Here is a 19,044-nt window from a genome sequence, read left to right on the forward strand (position 1 = left end):
TTGTCTTGAGTTGCTTGCAGGCTTGATAATTTATTATATATATTGTCAAAGAATTGTGGATCATCATTATTTGGTCCGTAAAGGTTAATGAGCCATATCTGTTTATGGTCCAATACCATATTTAAAATAATCCATCTACCTTGCGTATCTATTTGGACAATTTGCACATTCGGATCGAAATTACTATTCATTAATATCATCACCCCTTTTGAATTTCTTTGCCCATGGGAGAAGTATATTTCCCCCATTCTTTTTTCCACGCTACTTCATCTCGAATTGTTGAATGAGTTTCCTGTATACAATAGATATTATATTCCTTCTCTTTGAGCCATGTAAATATTGTTCTTCTTTTGTTATTATCAGCTAAGCCATTACAATTATAACTGGCTATACTTATTTCACCATACACCATAATGAGATACAAGTTTCAAGTCTATTTATCATTATATATGTTTGTAAATTTACCAATAAAAATAGCGTAATGATTGAGTGTCCATATAGCTGTACCGTGATATTTGCATTGCTACGGAGTAACCCTTCAATTGTTCTCCACTAATTCCCCCCGCTAAAGCCCCTCCCCATCCCAAGTTGAGCCGTCATCCCAGTGATCAGCATCCCCCCCACGTCCCTCCGTATCCCTAAGGCCCCGAGAGGCCAGGACCCATCCATCGAAAACAGCACACAGTGCCACCCACAAAACAGAAGCAGGTTAACCGCCAAAAAGCATTTCCAATGCTTTCACCTCTATATATATATATCTATATAACTATTTTTTAATTTTTTTATTATGCATATCCTATTTTCCATCATTATCAATTAATATGCGTAATAATGTCGGCAGTTCACGCATAGGATTCTAACATATAACCAGGATTGCCATTGTATTACATTTAATTCATTGACAAGCAATTATTATCCTAGCAAATAATTCCCGCGGTCCATCCCATACCCCCCCAACATCCCCACCCCCCACAACAGATGCCAGACCAGCACACACGCACATACTCACATACTCCAACACACTCAACCCCCCTCCTCCACAATCCACCATAAAATCCGATACTCAACGGCTGTTATATCTTGAAATCTTGCTTGTTTGTAGGTGACCAAATACTTATTTTCCACCATAATTTGCAAATAAATTCATTAAAAATCCTACAATGTGATTTTCTGGAATTTTTTTCTCTCAATTTGTCTGTCATAGTTGACGTGTACCTATGATGAAAATTACAGGCCTCTCTCATCTTTTTAAGTGGGAGAACTTGTACAATTGGTGGCTGACTAAATACTTTTTTCCCCCACTGTACTATGGGACAATGATCACTGAGATCATATGCAAATACTCACTGTTGTGTCCGGCTAGTTTGGCACATTGTCTACTAGCCCAGTCTGAAAAGTACTAGCCTCGGGCTACCTTCATTTCCATCAAGTAATTTGATTAGTACAACAGATGCACTCGTGGACACACCTACTCATTCCAGGGTTTTTCTTTATTTGTACTATTTTCTACATTGTAGAATAATAGTGAAGACATCAAAACTATGAAATAACACATATGGAATCCTGTGCAAAGCTGTCATCAAGGCAAATGGTGGCTACTTTGAAGAATCTAAAATCTAAAATATATTTTGATTTGTTTAACACCTTTTTGGTTACTACATGATTCCATATGTGTTATTTCATAGTTCTGATGTCTTCACTATTATTCTACAATGTAAAAAATAGTAAAAATAAAGAAAAACCCTTGAATGAGTAGGTGGGTCCAAACTTTTGACTGGTAGTGTAAGTATTCAGACCCTTTGCTATGAGACTCGAAAATTGAGCTTAGGTGCATCCTGTTTCCAATTATCATTCTTGAGATGTTTCTACAACTTGATTGGAGTCCACATGTGGTCAATTCAATTGATTGGACATGATTTGGAAAGGCACACACCTGTCTATATAAGGTCCCAAAGTTGACAGTGCATGTCAGAGAAAAACCAAGCCATGACGTTGAAGGAATTGTCCGTAGAGCTCCGAGACAGGATTGTGTCGAGGCACAGATCTGGGGAAGGGTACCAAAAAATTTCTGCAGCATTAAAGATCCCCAAGAACACAGTGGCCTCCATCGTTCTTAAATTGGAACCACCAAGAGTCTTCCTAGAGCTGGCCGCCTGGCCAAACTGAGCAATCGGGGGAGAAGGGCCTTGGTCAGGGAGGTAACCAACAACTCTGCCTTTTGGCAAACTCCAAGCGGGCTGTCATGTGCCTATTACTGAGGAGTGGCTTCCGTCTGGCCACTCTGACAGAACCTTCCAGAAGGACAACCATCTCTGCAGCACTCCACCAGTCAGGCCTTTATGGTAGAGTGGCCAGACGGAAATGCATTTTGCAACGGAAACCGTTTACCATTTCAGAACCAAAACAGAAGCAAAACAAGAGTTTCTACTGAACAAATTCAGATAGGTCCCTCTCCGTTTTGTTTGCTTCCCCTTAAGAAACGTTTTGCAACAGAATCAGTGGAATGAATACACATCTAGTCTCCTGCGCCTGTGGCAGAGGCATCCATTCTACGGCCCGTGGGCCAATTGAAGCCCAGGAATAGTTTTGAAACGGCTTGCGACATTTATGAATTTATACAAAATGTGGCACTCAACGGTCCACGGTAGTGCTTTGAAACTATCTGACTAGGGGTGAAAAAACAGACTGCTGCAACCTGATTGGCTGAATGCGATATGCAACATCCAGAGACTAGCATTGGCCACTGTAGCAAGGTGGCGGAAAATGGTGTTTCATAAAGTACGCATATTTACCTTTTTTTCCTGCCTTTTTATTTTATTTAACCTTTATTTAACTAGGCAAGTCAGTCAAGAACAAATTATTATTCACAATGACGTCCTACACCGACCAAACCCGGACGACGCTGGGCCAATTGTGCGCTGCCCTATGGGACTCCCAATCACGGCCGGGTTGTGATACAGCCTGGAATCTAACCAGGGTGTCTGTAGTGACGCCTCAAACACTGAGATGCAGCGCCTTAGACCACTGCGCCACTCCGGAGCCTGCTTGCAATTAAATCGAGTTAAGGAGGAAAATCGACGCCTTTGCAGCCTGAATGGAGAATGGTTTATGTACGAACCGGTCAACTGGGTATAGGAGTGTATAGCCGACTGCATAGATCCCCTTTGGACGGTAAGGTAAAACAACTCAATATCGCCATCTGCCTTCGGGCTATGAAATATCTATGCAATTACAACAGTACTAACAACAATATTAATGTTATTACACTACAGTATTATGGCATATAACGACTTAACTTACCCATCTGTCTACCGTTTGTGCTTGTAGTTTGATATTGAAGATTTTTCTTTGTCCCAAACCCAACGTCATCAACACCATACAAGTCCAGCATCCATTCAGGCTTTTTAGGTTTGAATGGGATAATAAGGTACAGTATATTTTCTTTAGTATCAATATAAGTCCTCAATTACACCACAAAGTATTACATCAAAACAATACAATGGGAGTAACAGGGAACACTAATTCTTCCTCAGTAAGTGAATTGAAACACACTCATTAAACATGAGTAGGAATTTCGCCACTAGCATACACTTTATAGAATGGTTATTGACATTGTGTGGCCAGAAAGTATATAACACCTCAGGAAAGCTGACTTAGAACCTCCCACTGCCATCTAAACATTTTGGTCATGATAAGACAAGGCATGGTTATTTCTTTATAATGAAAGTGTGTGATTCAATTCTGGGTCCAGGGACATAGTCTCATGTGAAATTGTAAGATGTCCGTCTCAATTGTTTGGCAATTACTCTGCTGAAGATAGATCTATGGTTCAGAGGTAAAATGAAATGATACAACGCCATGATCATCAGTCATAAGGAGGAAACTGGGGCTACCTTCACGGGATCTGTTGAGCAACTTAAACTGTGTTCAAAAAGGCTAGGAGAAACCTGCTGGAATCGCTAGAAAGGTGGCTGTGAACCCAGGAGATGGAAACTAGGGTTGTGTTCATTAGGGCACACTGTAACAAAACGCTTAGCATTTCAGTTTCTCCCCATTTTTTCTATTTTCTTTAAAGCTTTCCACAGTCTAATTAAATAGACGCAAACGGGCCAAAACTGTGAGGTACTATCTGAACTTGTCCAATACGAAACTTGTTTTTGTTTTCCGTTGCATTATGTTTTAATACAGTGTGCCCTAATAAATACGGCCCATGTCGTCTTCGGACTGTCAGGCACCTATCTTTTTCATTCAACTTTATACTACTTGATCCCTTTACAAGTCATATTGAACCATGTACATCAATAAGTTCTGTGATCCACAAAATAACTGTCAATGTCAGTTTTACAACTGATTTAATATCTCTGTAATAACAAACTTGAAAATTCCAGAGCACAATTACACTTCCACATGTACAAGCGAGGGATACAACAAAATCCCATTCTTTAAAAATATAAAAATAAGACACTGGACACATGCTGTATGAAATGCAATAAATAGTTATAAAAATTAATGGGAAAAAATGGGCTGTGTTTAAAGAGAGGATTTGAAAATGGGAGTCCAGTCAAGATGGGCCATTTCTCCTCCATCTTCCTTCTAGTGTGACGCATGCATTATGATGCCTCAAAAACAGTGTGACCCAATGACTTTTCTTGTGGGGCCTTCTTCAAAAGGTTTCTGCTCCCAACTGAGGTTGAGGTTGAGGTACATTGCTACTGTTACAGCTAATGTCCGGTATCTGGTCTGCAAACGACTGTGTCATCCACTGGTCGTATGGCACGTGGCGCAATGCTGTAGCTTGGGCTTGGTCCTTACTGGGCATTCCTGAAAGGAGTAAAAACATATATATATATTCAGACATAAAATGGTATCAGTACGTTCATCCTACTCTGGGGAAGTAGATAAAGAGCTTAATTGCCCAAATCCTGAAGTACCCCTTTAACAAACTGAAACCTGTACGAATAGTGATGGTAAGTTGTTAATCTTTAGGGTCTATTTATCGATCAGCCTCATCAGATGGCCCATGTGCACTAACGAAAGTCAAAAACACAAGCACTCGTCTTCAGAAACCTGCTCTCACCGGTCTCTTTGGTGGAGGAAATGTTGCAGTAGCTGGTGCTTTGCCTTGCCTCCTGGCCACAGGTCTCGTACTCAGGATCCACCTGCTCCTCCTTGATGGCCATCCTCTTAGCATCCTCTGTAACGCAGTCATACAGGAAATACAACGTTACTCATCTTCAACACTGAACTGCCTTGAGAAACGATTGACAATCTAGACCGCATACCCTCATTTAACCGAACGACAATATAATTTGCATAACATGAAGGGTATTACGGCCTTGTCAATGGCATTATATTCAGTATATATCACAGATTCAGTTAACGGCTTTCTCATGTTCGTTCTGAAATAGCAACGTGAACGAGACTTTGAAGTGTGGCAATGCGAGTAACTCCGGCATGACCATTATTTTACCTTTGGCAAGTCCCAGGTCGAAGTGGTACTCCGTCTCTTGTACCTCGCGGGCCACTGGGGGTACACCCTTGATCTTGTCCCGTAGCTCCTTCAGCTTGATGTAGAAGTGAACCTTGTCCTGAGCGCGGGGGAACTGGGCACAGCGGGGGCTTGACGAGGGCATCAAGTAGCACACCTGGGGTGTATTCAATGAGTGAAGACATTCGCGACGTTGCAGGTAGAAATGTGTGGAGCCGGCATGACTCCCAGCTCTACGTGACATACGCTAAACTTGATCTACAATACATTTCTGAAAATTCTATAACGTTGCACCCTCTTGAACAGACCCCAAAACAACAGCCAATGAGAGAATGGATACAAACATGTGCAACTAGTTACTATACTGAACAAAAATATAAACGCAACATGCAACAATCTCAAAGATTTTTACTGAGTTACAGTTCATATAAAGGAAATCAGTCAATTGAAATAAATTCATTAGGCCCTAATCTATGGATTTCAGATGACTGGGAATACAGATATGCCTGTTGGTAAAACAAACAAAAAAGATAGGGGCGTGGATCAGAAAACCAGTCAGTATCTGGTGTGACCACTATTTGCCTCATGCAGCGTGACACATCTCCTTCACATAGAGTTGATCAGGCTGTTGATTGTGGCCTATGGAATATTGTCCCACTCCTTTTCAATGGCTGTAAAAAGTTGCTGGATATTGGCGGGAACTGGAACACGCTGTCGTACATGTCGATCCAGAGCATCCCAAACATTCTCAATGGGTGACATGTCTGGTGAGTATGCAGGCCATGGAAGAACTGGGACATTTTCAGCTTCCAGGAATTGTGTACAGATTCTTGCGACATGGGGCCGTGCATTATCACGACTCCAACATCATCATTAAGTTTGGCGACAACACAACAGTGGTAGGCCTGATCACCGCCAACGATGAGACAGCCTATAGGGAAGAGGTCAGAGACCTGGCTGTGTGGTAACAGGATAACAACCTCTCCCTCAACGTGACCAAGACAAAGGAGATGATTGTGGACTACAGGGAAAAAAAGAGGACTGAGCACGCCCCCCATTCTCATCGACGGGGCAGTAGTGGAACAGGTTGAGAGCTTCAAGTTCCTTGGTGTCCACATCACCAACAAACTAACATGGTCCAAACACACCAAGACAGTCGTGAAGAGGGCACGACAAACCCTATTCCCCCTCAGGAGACTGAAAAGATTTGGCATGGGTCCTCAGATCCTCAAAAAGTTATACAGCTGCACCATCGAGAGCAACCTGACTGGTTGCATCACCACCTGGTATGGCAACTGCTCGGCCTCCGACCGCAAGGCACTACAGAGGGTAGTGCGTACGGCCCAGTACATCATTGGGGCCAAGCTTCCTGCCATCCAGGACCTCTATACCAGGCAGTGTCAGAGGAATGCCCTAAAAATTGTCAAAGACTCCAGCCACCCTAGTCATAGACTGTTCTCTCTGCTACCGCACGGCAAGCGGTACCGGAGCACCAAGTCTAGGTCCAAAAGGCTTCTTAACAGCTTCTACCCCCAAGCCATAAGACTCCTGAACAGCTAATCATGGCTACCCGGACTATTTGCATTGCCCCCCCACCCCAACCTCCTCTTTTATGCTGCTGCTACTGTTTATTATTTATGCATAGTCACTTTAACTCTACCCACATGTACATATTACCTAAATTACCTCGACTAGCCGGTGCCCCTGCACATTGACTCTGCACCGGTACCCCCCCTGTATATAGCCTCGCTACTGTTATTTTATTTTACTGCTGCTCTTTAATATCTTCTCTTTTCAATTTTTTACTGATCTATTTTTTACTTTTTTATTTTCTTATAAACTGCATTGTTGGTTAAGGGCTTGTAAGTAAGCATTTCACGGTAAGGTCTACCCCTGTTGTATTCGGCGCATGTGGCAAATAAAATGTGATTTGAAACATGAGGGGATGACAGTATATGAATGGCATGACAATGGGCCTCAGGTACTTGTCACAGTATCTCTGTAAATTTTAATTGCCATCGATAAAATGTAGTTGTGTTCGTTGTCCGTAGCTTATGCCTGCCCATACCATAACCTCACCATGGGGCACTCTGTTCATAATGTTGACATCAGCAAACCGCTCGCCCACCCGACGCAATCTGCGGTTGTGAGGCCGATTGGAGGTACTGCCAAATTCTCTAAAACGATATTGGAGGAGGCTTATGGTAGAGAAATGAACATTCAATTATCTGGCAACAGCTCTGGTGGACAGTCCTGCAATAAGCATGCCAATTGCACGCTCCCTTAAAACTTGAGACATCTGTGGCATTGTGTTGTGGGACAAAACTGCACATTTTAGTGGCCTTTTTACAAGGTGCACCTGTGTAATGATCATGCTGTTTAATCATTTTCTTGATATGCCACACCTGTCAGGTGGATGGATTATCTTGGCAAAGGAGAAATGCTCACTAACAGGGATGTAAACAAAGTTGTGCACAAAATGAGAGATAAGCTTTTTGTGCGTATGGAAATTTTCTGGGAACTTGTATTTCCGCTCATGAAACATGGGACAAACAATTTATATGTTGCGTTTATATTTATTTTCTGTGTATTTTGGTAAAACTACTTACAGTTTCGGTTTCTGGGATTTTGTACGGCTGTAAGCCAAACTCGAGTTTCTTTGCCTTCACTCCAAAGATCTCTTTGCTGAAAATTTCGTAAATACCTGCCAAAGAAGAGCAATGAAAATAATATCATCATGAAATTATGTAGGTCTCAAGCTTTTGTCGATATGACAAGTATTTCAGTTTTATCTGTAAAAGACAAAACAAACTATAATACTAATTGCTGATATCACATCATCTCTTGCACATCTATCATTCCAGTGTTAATACTAAATTGTAATTATTTTGCACTATGGCCTATTGCACTATGGCCTATTTATTGCCTTACCTCCATAACTTGCTACATTTGCACACACTGTATATATATTTTCTGTTGTATTTTTGACTTTATGTTTTGTTTTACCCCATATGTAACTCTGTGTTGTTGTTGTTTTTTTAATCGCACTGCTTTGCTTTATCTTGGCCAGGTCGCAGTTGTAAATGAGAAATTGTTCTCAACTGGCTTACCTGGTTAAATAAAGGGGAAATAATACAAAAACATATACGGTATATAAAATCTGCTCACATTTTCCATTGAAAGCTGCGATTAGTGGCTTGTATTTCTTCAGCTTCTCTACCAACTGCCGGCCTCCTTCACGAAACTCTTTGCTGTGGAAACAGTAACAACGTTAGCCTAGACAATGAACAACCAATAATCATGACGACAATTCTAAACTAGAAAGAAAATGCATCATGGATGTTTAATGACATCTGTGCTTTTTTTTATTACTATAACTTCTAACTATTATTATGGCACGTTAAATAACATACGCTTGACAATTACTATACTTTTTTTTATTTTTTTTAAGGGTTTGACACCTTGAGAGGTCTTTGCTTCCTGGCGTTGTTCTCTCCACCATGTTGGTAAAGCCAATGCCATACTTCTCCGGTAGGCTCAGATCGTGCGTGTGGTTGAGCTGCTCATCAGTAAGACCAGAGAGGAACAGGCATTTCCCTAAGGTCCAAAACAAGAACAAGCTCAATCACTTTTATCATAACGTTACTAACAACATGGGTTCGTGTTCACTAGGCACGAAACGGAAGGAAGCGTTCTCAAACGAGTTAAAGAGGGAGGTACCGTCTCATCTTGTCCAACAAGAACAGTTTGTTTTTGTTTTCTGTTGCACAATGTTTTGCTACGCTGTGCCCTAATGAACATGACCCTAATCAGGCAGTCAGTATGTGGTATTACAGTATTTACATTTCATTTACATTTACGTCATTTAGATTCTGTATGTATAGAAATAGAAGTGATTATACTGAGTGCTACATACAAAAATGGTTTCCTGGGTTTGGGTAATGTCGTCCCTTGTAGGCTGACAACAGTCCTGGATTGATACCAATCTGAGAAAGGGATCATAAAATACCTTATTATTGCAACATGCTAGAGAATGAAGAGTCATTTTAGATTTGATTCAAATCCACAACACATGTAATACATGGGTTTAATCTAATGAAAAGTTGTTTGATCGATCCATGGGCTATCATTAGGGTAGAATGGTGTTTGATCCATGGGTTATCAATAGGGTAGAATGGTGTGTGATCCATGGGCTATCATTAGAGTAGAATGGTGTTTGATCCATGGGCTATCATTACAGTAGAATGGTGTGTGATCCATGGGCTATCATTAATAATGGTACAGATAAAACAAATGTAGCCAAACTTTACATCAACAGTCATACTCAACATTCCCACTCTGAAAATGTCACAAATTAAATGACGTCAACACTCACTATCAAAATGTCCAGGTTGTGGTCAATAATGTCTGGCAGGGTTTTGGCCATAACCTCATCCACTGACATGCCATTGAAACGGTTAAGGGTCCTTTTGGCTTTCTTCAGGGCCTCTGCCTGATCGTAGTCTTCCTGCGGTTGGCCCTCCCCCGGCTTCTGTTTCGGAGGCCGACCTCTCTTTCTCTTCCCTGGCGTCGGAGCTAAAAGAGAAAATTAACAAGTTTGAGGGGAATCCATTTGAGGCGAGGTTTAGAAATCGCTCATCTTGATCACATAATGAGTGGAAATCTGGAAAGAAAAGGGGATTTATAAATCAGTGATCCTGTGCAGTCCGACTGCAAACAGTCAATCTCAGACAAGCCCAATGATTCTGTGAAGGGTGCTGGACAAATATAATTGAATTGATTAGTGGAAAAGCACTGCATGAGGACAGGTCAGTTCATGTTAATACCAGGGTGGTGGGGACTGGGGAAATGTGTGCACGTGGAGGAGAGAGCACAGCGACAAATAGAGCTGTGCAAATATTTACCACGCAAACATGGCAGACGGCATGGCTAAGTAGGGGGAGGGCGGTCATCACATACCTTGTGATGTATCCACAGGCTGATCGTGTTGGACGATTGGCTCTTGGTGGAAGTCATGATGGAAGTCCAGCTCTTGGTGGACAGGGAGGTCCTGGTGAACAGACAGCTCCGTCATGACCCGGTCCTCTCTGGATCCCTCCATGTAATGACTGATATGACCCGTGTTATGGTACTGCATCACATGTTGAGCTTGGGGGTGCTGCTGGGTGGACTGGTACCTACAGGTCCAGAAGACAAAGGAACAGACTGGGGTGACACCATCTTCTTTTGTTTTCAATGGGGTTTGTCCAGAGAGGTGACAGAACGGGAGGCAAAGAAATGACACACAATGGACTGAGGGTACATAGAGAAATGGTTCATGCTCCTAGGAACCCACTATATGAGTTTACGTCAACAAATATGACAGCAACCTTCATAGAATACATTTTTTCACACACATTGGTTTGACGTCTCGTGTTTCCTGGTCTGAAAACATTCATGGCCCTACTCATGGGCCAATTATTTGATATGGGCGTGTGCTATTAATGATCATGTTGTAAGTATGCATATGTTTTAAGGTCTAGGATTACTTTAGTTAAATGTAAATGGCCTATTAATGACGTGTTGCCTCATACTCTGAATCCACAGAGTAACTTTACATATAAACTTCCAATCTGTTTTTTTTCTTTGCAAATCTTTATTTTTACATTATACCATGTAGAGATGTCTGCTTGTCTGCCCTTCTGCCTGTCTGTCTTCACAGGACCAGAATTGCATCTTAATCTTAAAAATACAGTGTTGCAGGAAGAAGCATGCTTTGTCTGATGATGATGATGATGATGATGATAATACATAGCCTACTGTAGGCCTTGGCAATAGGAACTGTTTTGTCAGTTGTTGCAAAATGCCCTTTATTTCATACATGTTGATGGAGACCTAAAACACTGACACTCCACAACAATTGTATTTTATGCAAAACCTCCAACACCAATGTGTTCGGAGGACAACTCACCACTGTTGGAGATAATCCGTAGGAACCGTCAGTGACGTATACTGCTTTTCTTCCATCTTTACGAGGATTTACTTCAATAAATTAATATTCATGTTGCTGTTAGCTACAATTATATGCCTTTACGCTTTAATTTACCACAGTAGGAGTATTGGTAAACTATCGGCCTTTAGATTTGGCAAACTGATTGTTATCACAACACCACAAAGACGTTTGGTGGTAGGAAGGGCTACAGACAACTAACATTCATTCTAGCTACTAAACAAGCTTGCTGGATAATTGCAAGGGGGGTATCTAAACGTGCTAATGAAATAGACGTTGAGTAGAGACATACCTGTTACACATATGTTTAGAATTCCTTTTTCAGAAAATGTACCGATTGAGGGCGATCAACGAACCCAAAACAAAGACCATTTAGGAACATTGGGGTGAACCGTCTTTTCAGCTTATTGTTGGCTTTACCCTAACAAAAGTATTTGCGTTGTCGCCACCTACTGGGTTGGAGTGTAGATCTGAGCCAACATCATTTTGCCCTTTGCGTCATTAATTAATTAATTAATCCATTCAAATTAAATCAAATTGTATTGGTCGCATACACATATTTTGCAGATGTTATCGCGGGTGTAGCGAAATGCTTATGTTCCTAGCTCCAACAGTGCAGTAATACCTAACAATACAAAATAATACACGCAAATCCCAAAAAATAATATAAAGGAATTAAGACATAAAGCAATATTAGAACGAGCAATGTCAGAGTCCGTAATATAAATATATATGTATATGATGGTGTGTATAGACATTATGGACAGTTTATGAATAGAAAAGTTGTGTACAGCAGTAGTTATATTGGATGAGCCTTGACTAGAATACAGTACATACATATGAAGTGGGAAAAACAGTATGTAAACATTATTAATGTCACCAGTGTTCAATGATATATGTCCATAGGGCAGCAGTCTCTAAGGTGCAGGGTCGAGTACCAGCTAGTAACAGTGACTAAAGTTCAGGGCAGGGTACTGGGCGGAGGCCGGCTAGTGGTGACTTTTTAACAGTCTGATGACCTGGAGAAGTCCCACCTGTACTGTCTCCATCTTCTAGATAGTAACGGGGTGAACAGACCGTGGCTTGGGTGGCTGAGATCCTTGATGATCTTCTTGGCCTTCCTGTGACACTGGGTGCTGTAGATGTCCTGGAGGGTAGGCAGTGTGCCCCCGGTGATGCGTTGGGCAGACTGCACCACCCTATGGAGAGCCCTGCGGTTGCGGACGGTGCAGTTGCCTTACCAGGCTGTGATACAGCCCGACAGGATGCTCTCAATGGTGCATCTGTAAAAGCTTGTGAGGGTCTTTGGGGCCAAGCTGGATTTCTTCAGCCCCCTGAGGTTGAAGAGGCGCTGTTGCACCTTCTTCACCACACTGTCTGTGTGGATGGACCATTTCAGGTTGTCAGTGATGTGCACGCCAAGGAACTTGAAGCTTTTCACCCTCTCCTATGCGGCCCGTCGATATGGATGGGGGCGTGCTCCCTCTGCGGTACATGTATTTTTGGGGTTTATTAGGGATCCCCATTAGTTCCTGCCAAGGCAGCAGCTACTCTTCCTGGGGTTTATTATGGATCCCCAATTAGTTCCTGCCAAGGCAGCAGCTACTCTTCCTGGGGTTTATTATGGATCCCCATTAGTTCCTGCCAAGGCAGCAGCTACGCTTCCTGGGGTTTATTATGGATCCCGATTAGTTCCTGCCAAGGCAGCAGCTACTCTTCCTGGGGTTTATTATGGATCCCCATTAGTTCCTGCCAAGGCAGCAGCTACTCTTCCTGGGGTTTATTATGGATCCCCATTAGTTCCTGCCAAGGCAGCAGCTACTCTTCCTGGGGTCCAAACACATTGAGGCACTTACATTACACATAAAACAAAAGATAAAACAGTACATCATATAACATTATTACACCACTACATATCTACAATACAATACCACCATACAACAATATTACAATGTACGTGTGTGTAGAGTGCGTGTACTAGCGTGTGTGCGCATGCGTGTGTGGGTGTGTATGTGTGTGTGTGCGTGCATATGTGTGTGTCTGTAACTGTGTGTGTGTCTCTTCACACCTGTTGTTCCATAAGTTGTATTTTGATCTGTTTTTAAAATATGATTCTACTGCTTGCATCAGTTACCTGATGTGGAATAGAGTTCCATGGAGTCATGGCTCTATGTAGTACTGTGCGCCTCCCATAGTCTGTTCTGGACTTGGGGATTGTGAAGAGACCTCTGGTGGCATGTCTTGTGGGGTATGCATGGGTGTCCGAGCTGTGTGCTAGTAGTTTAAACAGACACCTTGGTGCATTCAGCTTGTCAACACTTCTTACAAAAACAAGTAGTGATGAAGTCAATCTCTCCTCCACTTTGAGCCATGAGAGATTGACATGCATATTATTAATGTTAGCTCTCCGTGTACATTTAAGGGACAGCCGTACTGCCCTGTTCTGAGCCAATTGTAATTTTCCTAAGTCCCTCTTTGTGACACCTGACCACACGACTGAACAGTAGTCCAGGTGTGACAAAACTAGGGCCTGTAGGACCTGCCTTGTTGATAGTGTTGTTAAAAAGGCAGAGCAGCGCTTTATTAGGGACAGACTTCTTCCCATTTTAGCCACTGTTGTATCAAAAAATGTTGACCATGACAATTTACAAAAAAGTAAGGGGCCTAGACAGCTGCCCTGGGTAATTCCTGATTCTACCTGGATTATGTTGGAGAGGGTTTCATTAAAGAAAACCCTCTGTGTTCTGTTAGACAAGTAACTCTTTATCCACAATAAAGCATGGGGTGTAAAGCCATAACACGTACATTTTTCCAGCAGCAGATTATGATCAATAATGTCCAAAGCCACAATGAAGTCTAACAAAACAGCCCCCACAATCGTTTTTTATCATCAATTTCTCTCAGCCAATCATCAGTCATTTGTGTAAGTTCTGTGCTTGTTGAATGTCCTTCCCTATAAGCGTGCTGAAAGTCTGTTGTCAATTTGTTTACTGTAAAATAGCACTGTATCTGGTCAAACACCATTTTTTCCAATAGTTTACTAAGGGTTGGTAACAGGCTGATTGGTCGGCTATTTGAGCCAGTAAAGGGGACTTTACTATTCTTGGATAGCGGAATGACTTTTGCTTCCCTCCAGGCCTGAGGGCACACACTTTCTAGTAGGCTTAAATTGAAGATATGGCAAATAAGGGTGTCTCCTGAAGTCCACGATTAGTGCCTTCATTTTGTTGAAGTTGAGTGAGAGGTCATTTTCCTGGCACCGCTCCGCCAGGGCCCTCACCTCCTCACTGTAGGCTGTCTCGTTGTTGTTGGTAATCAGGCCTACAACTGTTGTGTCGTCTGCAAACTTGTTGATTGAGTTGGAGACGTGCATGGTCACGCAGTCATGGGTGAACAGGGAGTACAAGAGGGGGCTGAGCATGCACGCTTATGAGGCCCCTGTGTTGAGGATCAGCGTAGCGGAGGTGTTGTTGCCTACTTTCACCACCTGGGGTCGGCCTGTCAGGAAGTTCAGGACCCAGTTGCACAGGGAAGGGTTCAGACCCAGGGCCCCAAGCTTGGTGATGAGCTTAGAGGGCACTATGGTGTTGAAGGCTGAGCTGTAGTCAATGAACAGCATTCTGACGTAGGTATTCCTCTTGTCCAGATGGGATAGGGCACTGCAATGGCGATTGTGTCATCCATGGATCTGTTGGGGCGGTGTGCAAATTGTAGTTTGTCTAGGGTGTCGGGTAAGGTGGAGGTGATATGATCGATCCTAAACTAGCCTCTCAAAGCACTTCATGATGACAGAAGTGAGTGCTACGGGTTGATAGTAATTTAGTTCAGTTACCTTCGCTTTCTTGTGTATAGGAATAATGGTGGACATCTTGAAGCAAGTGGGGACAACAGATTGGGATAGGGAGAGATTGAATATGTCCGTAAACACTCCAGCCAGCTGGTCTGCAACATGCTCTGAGGACTTGGCTAGGGATGCCATCTGGGCCAGCAGCCTTGCGAGGGTTAACAAGCTTAAATGTTTTACTCATTCTATGTAGGTTATCTACATCATGTCGGTACATTTGTCATTGTAATACGCGTTGAGCAGAATGAAAAAGTAGTTTAAGAATTTCACCAATAGCTAGAAAATCCATCTCTCGAAAATGGAACGATAGGTGGCGGTAGCGCGCCAATAATGTTACCCACACCGGTAACATAGCTAACGTTCTAAAGAAGAAGAAAGGTTGTTTGTAGAGCTGTTGGCTAGCTAAGTGAACTGCTAGTGTGCTTCAATGATGAATAGATTTCTGTTGGAAAACAACAGTTCTTCAAACTCGCCGTTTGTCTTTCTCAGAATAGAGCAAGGTAATGTTAGTAGCTGAGTGCATGTGTTTATTGTCGGTGTTTTGACTATGGAGCAAAGACAAAAGAGATACTATATTAGCTAGCTAAATATGCTAAGTGATAACGTTAGCTAGCTAGCTAAGGATTGCGATATGGGATATAGCTAAGCGTTCAGGTACACTACATGACCAAATGTATGTGGACACCTGCTCATCGAACATCTCATTACAAAATCATGGGCATTAATATGGAGTTGGTCCCCCCTTTGCTGCTATAATAGCCTCCACTTTTCTGGGAAGGCTTTCCACTAGATGTTGGAACATTGCTGCGGGGACTTGCTTCCATTCAGCCACAAGAGCATTAGTGAGGTCGGGCACTGATGTTGGGCGATTAGGCCTAGCTCGCAGTCTGCGTTCTAATTCATCCCAAAGGTGTTCGATGGGGTTGAGGTCAGTGCTCTGTGCAGGCCAGTCAAGTTCTTCCACACCGATCTCGACAAAACATTTATGTATGGACCTCGCTTTGTGCATGGGGGCATTGTCATGCTGAAACAGGAAAGGGCCTTCCCCAAACTGTTGTCACAAAGTTGGAAGCACAGAATCATCTAGAATGTCATTGTATGCTGTAGCGTTAAGTTTTCCCTTCACTGGAACTAAGGGGCCAAGCCCAAACCATGAAAAACAGCCCCAGACCATTATTCCTCCTCTACCACCTCTACTAACTTTACAGTTGGCACTATGCCTTCGGACAGGTAGCGTTCTCCTGGCATCCACCAAACCCGGATTTGTTTGTCGGACTGCCAGATGGTTAACCGTGATTCATCACACCAGAGAACGCGTTTTCACTGATCCAGAGTCCAATGGAGGCGAGCTTTACACTACTCCAGCCGACGCTTGGCATTACGCATGGTGATCTTAGGCTTGTGTGCGGCTGCTCGGCCATGGAAACCCATTTCACGAAGCTCCCGACAAACAGTTCCTGTGCTGACGTTACTTCCAGAGGCAGTTTTTAACTTGGTAGTGAGTGTTGCAACAATTTTTACGCGTTAAGCGCTTCAGCAGTCGGCGGTCCCGTTCTGTGAGCTTGTGTGGCCTACCACTTCACAGCTGAGCCGTTGTTGCTCATAGACGTTTCCACTTCACAATAACAGCACTTACAGTTGACCGAGGCAGCTCTAGCAGGACAGAATTTTGACGAACTGACTTGTTGGAAAGGTGGCATCCTATGACTATGCCACGTTGAAAGTCACTGAGGTCTTCAGTATGGGCCATTCTACTGACAATCTTTGTCTATGGAGATTGCATAGCTGTGTGCTCGATTTCATACACCTGTCAGCAACGGGTGTGGCTGAAGTCGCAGAATCCACTAATTTGAAGCCTGTCTCCACATACTTTTGTGTATATATGGGATATAGCTAAGGGTTGATATATATGAAATGTAGGAGACATAGAAGCGGTGTATCAGTATGACAATGGATCCCTAAAGATGTGCCGTGTAATGTCAGAAAGTCTGGGTTTAACATGCAACCTGTGTTTCCAGTGGCTGTGATTGTGGAAGGTTATGAATGTGAGCATTACAACACTAGTACAACCCCTTAGCATGTTGTGGATATAAGACTGGTTAGTTAGATAAGGGAGAGGTTGGGTAAAGGTATAGGGTTAGCACACCGTCCACCCATGCCGAACTATTCAAAATCTGCCATTTTTTATGCTAATGTTTAACGACTACATCACTGTCCGTCTCTCTCCTGTATAGGTAACTGATTGGTCCTCTCGGCTGATGTGAAGATGCCTGCGGGTGTGTCTTGGCCTCGGTACCTGCGGATGTTTGGTGCCAGTGTACTATCCATGTTCGCCGGAGCAGAGGTTGTCCATCAGTACTACAGACCCGATCTGGTAAGCATGGGAACAACCACCTATCCGTCCCCATGTGCTTTTTCATGATATGACCACATCTATCGTAAAAATGAAAGGTCCACATTGTTTTGCATACTTGTTGATAAGATCATACATGTAAATGTATTGCTTGAAATGTTGCTGATACTCCAATGTAATGCATACACATTTTATTTCCCTTTGCCAGACAATTCCAGAAATCCCTCCCAAACCTGGCGAGTTGAGGACAGAACTGCTGGGATTTAAAGGCAGAGAAGAGGCTGCCACGGCTGAACAGAAACAGTGACCCTTTCAGCAGACTTTTTTTTTGTACAGTATCTTACTCCAGAGCAATCCGTGTACATATTGTACATGCTTAAAGCCCAACAAAGAGAAAATAGGATGTGCATGTGCGTATGTATCACATATGTAATGTCATGGACATCCAGTGCATTCGGAAAGTATTCAGTAAAGGGTCTGAATACTTATGTAAATGTCATATTTCAGTTTTTTTATTTTTAATACATTTGCTAAAATTTCTAAAAACCTGTTTTTGCTTTGTCATTATGGGGTATTGTGTGTAGATTGATGAGGGGGGGGGAAACAATTGAATCCATTTTAGAATAAGGCTGTAACGTAACAAAATGTGGAAAAAGTCAAGGGCTCTGAATACTTTCCAAATGCACTGTATGTAATGACATGGACATATGGTGTAAATGTACCTGAGTCAATTCTATTCAAAGTTGGCTGGTTGGAGCATGTGTGTTGTACAGGCAGCTGAATTCTGATATTTGTCCACTAATTGCTAATCAGCTCTTTTGCCAGTAATTGGGCTGCCTGTGTAAATGCAGATAACTTATGAGGTGTTGAATATAGGACTACTTTGCAGAGTAGGCGCCCCTTTACTGTACTTGATGTGAGAGCCATAACAAAGTGATCTCCAGTTTTGACCATGTCTTCTGATGGATCACTCAGGCCTCCTACCTTGCTACATGTTCTGTGAATTATGTCAGATGTAGATACAGCACAGACTAGTATGAGTTTGACAGAAACTGTATGTATGTAAATGTTCAGTGGGTTTTTAAATCAGCAGATGTGAATAAATGTTTTATTGTGTTTATGCTTTTAATATACTTTTTAGTCGGGTCCACACACAAGAATTCTGAGAAAGGGCATCTTTCACAAAATATATTTCGAAATGTGAGTTTCATTATTTATTAATAAAAAATCAACACAGATGATTCTGATCATCGTCATTCTGATTAGAGCACAAGAAGATCAGCTCCCAGATGATAGAAATATCCTAGACCGCTAGCTAAATATAATTTTGACAAGGCTGCAGATTATCTTAGAAAACACAAAATTGTAGA

At 42.4% G+C, this 19,044-nt stretch overlaps 2 protein-coding genes across 2 annotated transcripts; one reads left to right on the forward strand and one right to left on the reverse strand.

Annotated features, from left to right (window-relative positions):
* Positions 1 to 4,335: 4,335 nt before the first annotated feature.
* LOC121540819 (G/T mismatch-specific thymine DNA glycosylase) lies at positions 4,336 to 11,896 on the reverse strand. Its single transcript, XM_041849934.2, has 11 exons — positions 11,770 to 11,896; positions 11,439 to 11,509; positions 10,448 to 10,665; positions 9,864 to 10,063; positions 9,405 to 9,474; positions 8,950 to 9,085; positions 8,657 to 8,739; positions 8,098 to 8,192; positions 5,471 to 5,645; positions 5,078 to 5,194; positions 4,336 to 4,821 (listed from the first exon to the last, which is right to left on the reverse strand). The coding sequence occupies exons 2-11, from the start codon at positions 11,492 to 11,494 to the stop codon at positions 4,664 to 4,666; spliced, it is 1,308 nt and encodes a 435-aa protein (XP_041705868.1). The 5' UTR covers positions 11,495 to 11,509; positions 11,770 to 11,896; the 3' UTR covers positions 4,336 to 4,663.
* Positions 11,897 to 15,691: 3,795 nt separating this feature from the next.
* On the forward strand, positions 15,692 to 18,195 carry c26h12orf73 (chromosome 26 C12orf73 homolog). Its single transcript, XM_041848664.2, has 3 exons — positions 15,692 to 15,821; positions 17,556 to 17,695; positions 17,883 to 18,195. Exons 2-3 carry the CDS (start codon positions 17,588 to 17,590, stop codon positions 17,979 to 17,981), a joined length of 207 nt encoding a protein of 68 aa, XP_041704598.1. The 5' UTR covers positions 15,692 to 15,821; positions 17,556 to 17,587; the 3' UTR covers positions 17,982 to 18,195.
* The last annotated feature ends 849 nt before the right edge of the window (positions 18,196 to 19,044 follow it).

The sequence above is a fragment of the Coregonus clupeaformis genome, chromosome 26 (genome assembly GCF_020615455.1).
Source record: "Coregonus clupeaformis isolate EN_2021a chromosome 26, ASM2061545v1, whole genome shotgun sequence".
NCBI lineage: Eukaryota > Metazoa > Chordata > Actinopteri > Salmoniformes > Salmonidae > Coregonus > Coregonus clupeaformis.

Excerpts from the sequence above, each read along its gene's own strand:
- LOC121540819 (XM_041849934.2), bottom strand. The coding sequence starts at position 11,494 with ATGGAAGAAAAGCAGTATACGTCACTGACGGTTCCTACGGATTATCTC. Across the intron at positions 9,475-9,863 it reads ACAACCTGGACATTTTGATA|ATTGGTATCAATCCAGGACT; the intron begins GTGAGTGTTGAC and ends TCCCTTTCTCAG. Across the intron at positions 9,086-9,404 it reads AAACCCAGGAAACCATTTTT|GGAAATGCCTGTTCCTCTCT; the intron begins GTATGTAGCACT and ends TTTGGACCTTAG.
- c26h12orf73 (XM_041848664.2), top strand. The coding sequence starts at position 17,588 with ATGCCTGCGGGTGTGTCTTGGCCTCGGTACCTGCGGATGTTTGGTGCC. Across the intron at positions 17,696-17,882 it reads AGTACTACAGACCCGATCTG|ACAATTCCAGAAATCCCTCC; the intron begins GTAAGCATGGGA and ends TCCCTTTGCCAG.